The sequence below is a fragment of the Mauremys reevesii genome, linkage group 4 (genome assembly GCF_016161935.1).
Source record: "Mauremys reevesii isolate NIE-2019 linkage group 4, ASM1616193v1, whole genome shotgun sequence".
NCBI lineage: Eukaryota > Metazoa > Chordata > Testudines > Geoemydidae > Mauremys > Mauremys reevesii.
Genome location: NC_052626.1, coordinates 123218631 through 123228979, shown reverse-complemented (window position 1 = coordinate 123228979; position 10349 = coordinate 123218631). Strand labels below are relative to the sequence as shown.

Sequence of the window (10349 nt, the reverse complement as noted above, 5' to 3'; positions counted from 1 at the left end):
GTTTCTGCTTAATCTTGCTGGTTCTAAGCAGCAAATTCAATGGGGCTTCGGGGACAGCTCAGGGAGCATTTTGGTCATAAAAATAGCCAGTACTACAGAAATTCTCATGTCTCACTGAAGCCTGTCATCCCTTATTAGCTCTTCCCACATGTGCTTGCCGATGCTCCTGCTAGAGTGTTTGTCAGGGCAATTATTATAACCGAGGATATAATATTATTTGCAGTGGTGCTGTAGCTGTGTTGGTCCCAGGATATTTGAGAGACAAGGCGGGTGAGCTAATATCTTTTATTGGACCAACTTCTGTTGGTGAAAGAGACGAGCTTTCCAGCTTCTTCCGGTCACCGACCTGACAAAGAGCTCTGTGTAGCTGCAGAGCTTGTCTCTTTCTTTCACCAGCAAAAGCTGGTCCAATAAAAGATATTAGCTCACCCACCTTGTCTCCCTGATATAATATTATGTCAATTTCTCAGGTTTTATCATCATGTCCTTAGAGGCAGAGAGGAGTAAAAACCATATCATTTTCTTTGTAAATAGCTTTTGAACGAAAGAGAGAGGCAGCCAGTCATTTCAGCCCCGGAGAGGAAAGTCAGCCATTTGAGCCTCTCTGTTTAAACAGCTCTGTGTAGCTATTAAAATGCAAAGTACCATCAGCACTGTTGGGTCTGGATTATTTCCTATCCCGTAGCAGGCTACACCTCGCATAGAATGAATACTGTCATGTGGAATGTTGCAAGAGATGGCAGTTGTCTGTAACTCTTGTTATGGACTAAGAAGTGTCTGGCTGATCTGTGATCTCAGCCAATAGCAGAAGTTGGATGGTGAATTTAAATGGTTTCTTCTGTGTGTTTGTTTGTTCCTGGTGTGGATCCTAATATTAACCCCCTCCTCACAAACACAATCTCATGAAAGCCCAGAATATTACTCGCCGCTTGCTATGTGTCCTAACAACTGCGCTCTATGACTGGAAGAGAGATGAAACCGCCCTGGTTTAATGAACCTTTCACTTAAGATGTGTTTAACAAGGATTGCCTCTGTAATGGTCCATTTCCTTCAGCGTGAGAGACAAATCTCACACAAACCTCTCCTTAGTCCGGTTGATCTGGGACTGGAAATGGCTCAGGAACAGGATTTCCCCGGAGATCCTGGGTAATTTTTCTTTTGAGTCAGGCCAGAAATACTGTAAAAACAGCCCCGCTGTACTATTGGGATGGTTCCGCTTCTGGTCCCAGGCTCTGCAGAGGGATGTGAAACTGGAGGTGTGCTTGTTTGGAGGCAGGTTGAGCGTGGGGTGGAGGTTGAGTGTGGGGCAGAGGTTAAGGATAATGCTTACTATATCCATATCTAGCTGACCGTCCGTGGCCATGACAAGAATGTGATCTTTCCATGGCAGCGTCATGGCATGTGATTTCACCACAGGGCTGGAGCAAGAGCACAACTATCAGAAATAATAGCAAAGAGGGCACAGCAAAATATGGGCCAAGTCCAATCATTACATTGGTGCCTTTTCATTTATGTTTTTCCCCATGTTCCTGCCAGAGTGAAAGTCTCTGAAACCAGAAGTGCAGGCTTCATTCACTAAAGAGTTATCCCTTAACGGGTGAAGAAGAAGGGTCCTTCCCGGGCCATCTCCTTCCTCTGGGGAGGGACTGTAAGATCCGGTTAGAGCAACCGCGCAAAAACCTTCTATTGCCACTTGGTTCTGCTGCTGATCCACCTTGACAGTGGACAAGCCCCTTCATCTGTAAAGGACATTCAGTTTATGTCTACACTATAGCTGCTACAGTGGCACAGCTATGGAGCTCCAGCTGTGCCACTGGCCCATAGATGCTTCCTACATTGACAGGAGGACATTTCTCCATCCATTAACCCATCTCTCCAAGAGGCGGGAGCTAGGCTGCTGGAAGAATTCTTCTGTCCACCTAGCTGCCACCTCTTGGGGACGTGGATTAACTCCACCTAAAGGGAAAACCCCTCCCGTTGAATGGCTACACTGAAGTGCTACAGCAGTGCAGCTATGCTGCTGTAGCATTTATTTACAAGCATAGTCAAGCCCTACGTAGTTAGGTCGACCTAATCCCCACTGTAGATGCAGTGAGGTCCATGGAGGAATTCTTCAGTCAGCCACACTGCCACCTCTTGGAGAGGTGAACTAACTACACCAATGGCGAACCCCTTCCATTGCTGACAGCAGCGGAGCTGCAGCTATAACCTGAGAAGGGCCCAGTGTGATTACTGATTAGAGTCTTATTTTCTGCCCTGCGTGTGGGTTCTGCCATAACTAGCAGCACAATGGACAGTGACTTGGGCATTGGAGATCAGGGTTCTATGCCCAGTTCTGCCAATAACCTGCTCTGTGCCTCTGCTCACACACCCAGCCTTGCTGTCTCCTGTATTTACACTGCAAGGTCTTTGGGAAGAGGATTCCCTTACTATGGCCTTGTCTACACTACAAATGCTTAGCTCAGGGGTCCCCAATGTGGCATCTATGTGCGCCCACCGACTGGCCACCGGACAAGCAGCCACCGAAATGCTGCCAAGAAGCGGCAATGTCAAGAAGCGACGCCTCTTGATGACGCTACTTTTTGGTGGCATTTTGGCAGCTGCTTATCCGGTGGCCATGCTCCTCAGTGGCTAGTTGTCCGGCGCCCACCACACAGAAAGGTTGGGGACCACTGGCTTAGCTGGTATAGCCAGGGGCGGCTCTAGGAATTTGGCTGCCCCAAGCACGGCGGCACACCGCGGGGGGCGCCTGGCGGTAGCCGGTCCCGCCGCTCCGGGGGACCTCTTGCAGACATGCCTGCGGATGCTCCACCGGAGCCGTGGGACCAGCAGATCCTCCGCAGTCATGCCTGCGGGAGGTCCACCGGAGCCGCTCGTCCCGCGGCTCCGGTGGACCTCCCGCAGGCATGACTGCGGAAGGTCCGCCGGAGCCACCTGCCGCCATCCCGGCAAAATGCCGCCCCAAGTGTGCGCTTGGCGCCCTGGGGTCTGGAGCCGGCCCTGGGTATAGCTGTACTGGTGGAACCCTCTAATGTAAACACAGCTTCTGTTGCCAGAAGGCGTTATTCTGTTGGCATAACACCCCCTCCCCGAATGACTCTAGGGGCATGGCTACACTACAGGGCTAGGGCAACAGAAGAATTCTTCTGGCAATGTAGCTGCATAAAGGTCTGAATATGTGAAGCCTGAATTCTAATCTTTACTCACCCTGGGTATAGTCAGTGCGGTATTGTATGCAGTTGTGGGTTAGTACGGTGTGCAGATTCATGTGGATTACATGCCTAATGGGTTGTATTTTATCAGGGCTTAATGGAAGAATCTGTTTGCTGCTTTTTTTATCTTAACAAAACAAATCTAGTCTAAGTTCAAGGGGTGGAGAGATGGGGAATTGGTCTTTTAGCTAAAAGACAATATATGTCCCCATCATAGACAAGAGAATCAACTAATAGGTTGGAAAAAACTTTAAACTACGCTGCAAACACTGAATATTTGCAGAAATCGGGACCAGTTCACAAACAATCAGTAACCAAAAGATGAGCTACATTTGTAATGAAAACTTCTGGTAGAAGTTGACTGGGATGTTCTGGGCCACACTTATTTACCAGGAAAAGGGATGGAAAGTTGGAACCCAAAAGGTTCTGTGTCGGTTGGAAAGAGACTGAGAAAACTGAAGTGGCATCCAGTGTCTGTGTGAACGTCCATTTTTTAGGGGTAGAGGGTGAGATGGGGAGGTTAACAGGGGGCAGGACACAGCATGCGATTAAAAACATCGCCAGGGATGGGAGAGTTAGCTGAATAGAGAAATGAAGGATGGGACAAGAGAATTAACCATCATGACCAGGAAGACATAGCAGAGAGCTGGTCTATAACTGATGTATCTGTCAACTCCAGCAGTTACAGTTTCACAAGTGTTTTCATTTCAAAGGGTCTCTTTCATTTGCTTGCTATTAAACTTTCACCTTACAGGATAAAATATTCCAGGTCTTTGCCTGGGGATTTGTTTTTATTTGAGCAAAACTGTCCAGCTGGCTTAAAGTACAAAGCAGTGGGGTGGAGGGCTGTCCACAAATTACATAATGTATTAGGGGCTGGGAGGAGGTCCTTAATTTTGCATTTTTGTTTCAGTGTTACAAGGGGTGGGTTGGTCTTGAAAATCACCCAAAAATGTGTAATGTAACGTATGGGCCACCTGTGGGTCTGAAGAATGTGATACACTTTGCCATTGTAACAATCTTGGTAATCTTTTTTTAAAAGAGCCCTAGTGTCATTGTGATTTGGGGTACGGAATCTGAAATTTGGTACAGAGATGGTCCCTATGCTGCACATGGTCATTTAAGAGGTGAGCAAAATCTTTTCTAACTCCTTCCAAAAACAAGTTTCTCTTCAGGCAAAAACTCTCAGGGTTTGGCTACACTTACAAATTTGCAGCGCTGCAGCAGGGTGTGAAAACACACCCTCTGCAGCGCTGCAAATTGCGCTACAAAGCGCCAGTGTAGTCAAAGCCCCAGCGCTGAGCGCGCTCCCAGCGCTGTCCGTTATTCCCCACAGGGATGTGGAGTACGGACAGCGCTGGGAGAGTTTTCTCCCAGCGCTGGCGCTTTGATTACACTTAGCGCTTCAAAGCGCTGCCGCGGCAGCGCTTTGAAATGCAAGTGTAGCCAAAGCCTCATTGGGGAAACTTTGGCCAAAATGTGTGGCTTTTTCCATAGCGTGTGAAGGAGCTACAGTGTTATAGTCAAATAAGCAATTCTATGCTTTCAGCTCAAAATTACTTCTTTTAAGTCTCCATGAAAGAGAGCAGGAATTTCTTCCTTTCACTGGCTGCAGCAATTCTAAAACTAAAATGGCCGTTGTCTCAGAAAACAAAGGCAGCTTATATTGACTGACACCACATAATGGAAATTGTTTTTAACCTTAACTATAGCAGGCACTTTAGAATCCGCACTGTGATGCAAATACTGACAACTAAGTTTCTTTACCTTCAGTGAGTACACACTTGTCTTTCAGAAGTAGTAAATGAGCTTCTGCTCAAATGATTCCTGTTCATCTTACATGCCCCTTGTGGGCTCAGAATAGTGTAAGGAGAGTGTCTCTCAGGGATCAGCTCAAATCCAGCCTAAGTGTGAGCCAAGGTTGTTACTATATGAAAGCTAAGTGACAGTCTGCAGTTCTCTAGCACCTTACATTGAGGTTCACTGAATGAATCAGGGGGGAAGAGATAGCTCAGTGGTTTGAGCATTGGCCTGCTAAACCCAGAGTTGTGAATTCAATCCTTGAGGGGGCCATTTGGGGATTGGTCCTGCTTTAAGCAGGGGGTTGGACTAGATGAGTTACTGAGGTCCCTTCCAACCCTAATAATCTATGAATTTGCAAAGTGCTCAGAATCAGAACACCCTTATGAAGTACAGAAGAGATATTACTGAGATCACTCCCTGTGCAGATTGCAGAAGTAGTTTAACAACCCCATAGGGCAGTAATAAATACCTGGCTCAATTTCCCAAAATTGACTCAAGATTTGGGTGCCTCCCATTTTAACACTTTCTCCTTTTATTTCCTCAGGGAGGTTGTGTCTTAGGTGGGGTGGGTACAGCTAATATTCAACAGCCAACTCACCTCTTCAGTTACCCATGCAGAGATTCTCATCTAATAAGGTGGCTAGGCTGTAGTGTAATGCATCAGACCCCAAGACCTGGAGGACACTGGGCACCTTAACTAAAGGCAATATAGCAGTGGTTCCCAAACAGGGGGGGGGGAATTCCCTAATGGTGGACAGAGCTGTCCCTAGGGACCATGGGCAGCATGGGGACAGCAGCCTGGAGCCCCTGGACTTCCAAGAGCTAAGCAGATCAAAGCAAGCATATCTATCACACTGATGTGATTTAAACTTCAAGACTCCTTATAAAAAATGGAAAGGGAAGTGAATATTTTTTGCTGTTTTTAAAATTAAATAGGCAGCTAGTGTTGTTCTTCATAATAATTTAAAAAACAAGTTTAAGCTTTGTTGTAATGTGCGCTGTTTGTCTGGACTGCTCAAGACCTGAATGCTTGTGTAGGAGGAACTCTTTGAGTTGGCTTCTTAAATACCTTCATGCTGTTTCACATCTGATACTCCTTGATAAAACATAGAAGCCGTGTCTTATAACAGGCTTATTCAAAGTGATACAAGCTACGAAAGGGAGCTCTTGGAAGAGTGTTGCCGTTTTCAAAATGTAATAAAAATACTGTAATGATAAATAATAATAGTGTGAAAAGCATGTCAAAAAAACAAATTTTATATTTCCCAGATCACTGCTTTTATAATTTATACTCAGGTAAAGGAGGAAAAACCTGGAAATATTCATTTTTAAGAGGGGGTTCACGAGACTTGATGTGTTAGTGAAAGGGGTTCACAGGCTAAGTTTGGGAACCACTTCACTATAGTGCCATCTTCTGTAAGCAAAGCTTGGTTACCTGAAGGAGGGGTAGGCCTGTGGGTGGGGGCAAGCCTGGCTGTGTGGGGAAGGGGTTAGACCTTGGGTCACTGTGTGGGGGGTGGGGCAGGCCCCTAAGTGTCCAGGGGGGCAGACCTGGCCTGGGGGGTTAGACCCAGGAGTGTGTGTTGGGGAGGAGGGGAGATTAGGCCCTGCCCTGGGATGGGCGGGGTAGACCCCTGAATGTGTGTGTGGGGGGGCAGGCATGGCTGGGCTCGAGGGGGAAGCCCGTTATAGGCAGGGGGCGCGCTCGGACCGGAGCCCGGTCCGGGCTGCGGGGGAGCGCTAGGCCCCGGAGGCAGGCCCGGCCCGCGGAGGGGTTAGGCCCCGCCGTTGCGGGGAAGGCCCGGTCCGGGCTGTGGGGGAGGGCTAGGCCCGGCCCCCGGAGGGGGCGGGGCGGGGCGGGGCTGGGGGACGTGTCCCGGCCGCCTGTGCGTAGCGGGGCCTCCCGGCCGGCAGGGGGCGGCGGCGGCGGCGCCCGGAGTCTCCTCCCTGGGTCGGGCCGGGCCGGGCCGGAGGCGCGCGGAGCGGCCCCACCCAGAGCGCGGCGAGCCGAGCCGAGCCGAGCCGGGCGGCGCAGGGGCACGATGATGGCCCTATTCAGCAAGCTGCTGGACTGGTTCCGGGCGCTGTTCTGGAAGGAGGAGATGGAGCTCACCCTGGTGGGGCTGCAGTACTCGGGCAAGACCACCTTCGTCAACGTGATCGCGGTGAGCGGCCCGGCCCGGCCCGGCCGGGGGACAACCGCCCGGCTGGCTCCGGCCCACGGGCCGCCGCTGCCGGGGCCTGCCGGGGGCGCGGGATTTGTGTGTCTGAGGGGCCTGCCTGGGGTGGGAAGGGGCAGGGGTTCTGCCTGGCTGGCTGGCTGGGAGGGAGTTGCCCGGGGTGCCTGGGCAGAGGGGGAGATGGGAGGGGCTGCGGGGTTGTGTGTCGGGGTGGGGCGGAAGGGGCAAGGGTCTGCCTGCCCGCCGGGGGGGGGGAAGCGGGATTTCCGGGGGCGGGGGCCGGGCAGGGGTTGTGCATTTGTGAGACGTGTATGTGCTGGGGAAAAAAACCCTCTGTTGGGCTGGTGCCCCTGGGCTGTGTGGGGGCATCGCGGTGTGTCACCCGGCTGGGTATTGTTTTGGATGCTTTTTGGGGGGTGGGGGTGACAGCCTACCCGGAGATACAGCCCTGGGCGGTGAGGTGGGGAGGAAGACTGTCTCCTCCCCTGTGATGGATGGTAATTTCATCTCCATCCCCTCGGATCAATACCACCCTTAGTAGGGGATGGCAGCCAGAAAGCTTTGCTGGCTCTTCAGGGTGGGTGTAGTTTTGCTGTGGGTAGTGTTTTTTGTAAATAGTGTTTTTTGTGGCTAATTTTTCAATACAGAGTCCGAGGACAGCAGCACAATCCTCCTAATAGAGAATTTCCCAGATGGAAAGATCTGATTTATTCAGGCCTGGGTGGTAGTTTTCTGCAGTAATGGCTTCAGAGCGTGCATTTTAGGAAGGAGAATAAAGCCTTTGACAGCACGTGGGTAACTAAATGGATAGGGAATATGGATATACTGTATGTGCATATTTAAACAATCAGGGTGAAACCTATGGAATATAGTGGGTTATGCTATTGATTTAGTATGAAATAATCTGTGGGGTTTGATTGTTTTCTTTAAACTGGAGCCCGTCCCATCTTCTTCCTTCCTGGAAAGAGGATTACAGCATGGCACAGGCCAGAATCACAAGGCATCTCCTCAGAATGCTAAGTAGTGTTGTCAGCAGAGGAAGGTAGAAGCGACTGAAGTGGCTGGGCCAGCCTGTTCCCCTCCCCATATCTTTCAGAAGTCTGAACCCATCCTCTATCAAAAGCCTTTCCTCCCACCTGGCTGGAGATAGAGATAGCTAGGGGCAGAGCCAGAATCTGGGTTTCCTTGGCTGGTAGCTTGCTTTGTTGTGGCTGCCTGATTTATTTCATTTTCAAAGGGGATTCACGCTATAGAATATTTCCTGTTGCAGATAAGTTTATAAATAACACTAGTCATGCACTACTTCAAAGAGGTTTTTTTGGCCAGTTGAAATAAGTCATGGCGATTTCAGTATGGTTTGATGGAGCGCCACATAGAGGAACTGCAGGTTTGTAATGCAATCCTGAGCAAGGTATTTAGGGGGTCCTTCATATCCTTTTGTTGGTGGCTAAGGGTAGGGGTAACATTCATGATGTCTGCAAATGCAGAGTCTCAGTGTTTTTTGTGGGAGGTGTAAGCCCATCAAATATTCTGTCTAATTTATTTAATTCTGTTTGTTGAAGCCATAGCAACACCAGCTGGCAATATGGCAAGATAGAGGCTTCTGTAGGCTCCTCTTTGGAAGAGCTGCTCTGTCACTGGCAACTGATTTAGCTGTGTGCGCTGTACAGACCTGTGGGCCTGACGCATGGTACCCTCTGTGGGTCTTGATCAGTGCACCCTCTTGATCTCAGTAACCAAACACCCGCTCTCTCTAGCTAGTCTGCCAACAGGGTTCACAACCTAGTTCCTATTTTCGCTGACTGTGTATCATGTCGTCCAGGGCCTTTGTGATATTAATTGAGGTTGGAGAGAAATACCTTGTAGTAATGTAGTTGTACTATCTTGTAGTTCATGATGCAACATTAGCTGAAATGACTGGAAATGCCAAGGTCTAGGTGGTATAAAGAATTGGGAATGGGGAGTGGAAGCTTTCACTTCTTGTTATTGGTTTGGTCTTCTCCCAGGTGAGTGGTAGCAATTTCAAGTTGCTGCTATCTGGCGTTAGTTGGTGGTCTGTGTTCACTTCCTAGCAGACACCCTTAACATTGACACTCTTGTTGACAGCCAAAATAGCCAAAGACTGATTGGCCAGAGGGCTTGAGTCCCCTTTCTGTGTAGAAATGGTCCTTTCTATGCCCGGGATGAATCACTGGGGTAGGGAGGAAGAGCTTTCACTGCACTGGATAAACAGAAGCCGTTGGTCTCCAAGGTGTCCATCTGGCATCTTCCCTCCTGGGCACTGCAGCATATGGTGACCCTTTCTCTTAGGGTCCCATGCTCCGGAGCTACGTTAGGCTTAGTAAACACTCAGCTTGAGTGAAATTATCAATTCTGTTGGCTTGTAATGTAATATTAATGAGACTAGGATCTTAAATACTGTAACACTCCGACTGTCCTGTCTGAGGCAGGTTGTGCAGGGCAGCTGCAGACATGGCCACAGGGATGCACTGCTAGTTCCTCTGAGTAATAGCACCCGAACGGTGCCAGTTGATCTGCCGGGCTGCACCATGCAGCTCCATACAAACTGGTACAACAGCAAAACTCATCTGGGAGCAAAGACAAACCAGCATGTTTTGGAAGTCTTTGCTGAAGAAAAGGTCAGCGGTGGGAATGCTGCTCATATGGAATTGTTCTCGAAAGCACGCGCTTGTGAATAGTGTTTTTGGCAAGAAAGCATCCCCATCTTCCTCTAGGCTTTGCCCTTGCTATGTTTGATTCCCCAGTGCTTTATTTTTGAGAGGACAGTTTGATTTCCCTTATTCTTCCTCCATCTTTTCTAAAGGGTGAGTGGATGTGGTGCTGTGTTTGGGGAGCTGGTGGCTTCTTTCAAAGTCAACACTAGTTTATGGATCAGGGGTCAGAATTAGAAAGGCAGCAGCAAAGCAGTGTCTTTCCTCCTTGATGAGACTTAGTTTATTGCTGCCACAGTGTCTGAGAACTCCATTGTCCTAGCCTGAGAGGAGGCCAATAGGCTTGGATCTCTTGCAAGTGCAGATAGAAGAAGATATCAAGTAAATAAAAATTTCAGACCTGTGTAATTGTTGAAATGTCCCTTTTTAAATAGGTGTAAACAAAACAATTTTAAACAGTCCAAATATAATAACTTCTTCAC

At 49.0% G+C, this 10349-nt stretch overlaps 1 protein-coding gene across 1 annotated transcript in view; it reads left to right on the top strand.

Annotated features, from left to right (window-relative positions):
• The first annotated feature begins 6930 nt into the window (after nucleotides 1–6930).
• ARL8A (ADP ribosylation factor like GTPase 8A) overlaps nucleotides 6931–10349 on the top strand; it is a 38607-nt gene continuing 35188 nt past the window's right edge. Inside the window, exon 1 of the mRNA XM_039538333.1 lies at nucleotides 6931–7180. Within this exon, the coding sequence (XP_039394267.1) occupies nucleotides 7058–7180 (123 nt within the window). The 5' untranslated portion in view covers nucleotides 6931–7057. The remainder of the gene's footprint in view (nucleotides 7181–10349) is intronic.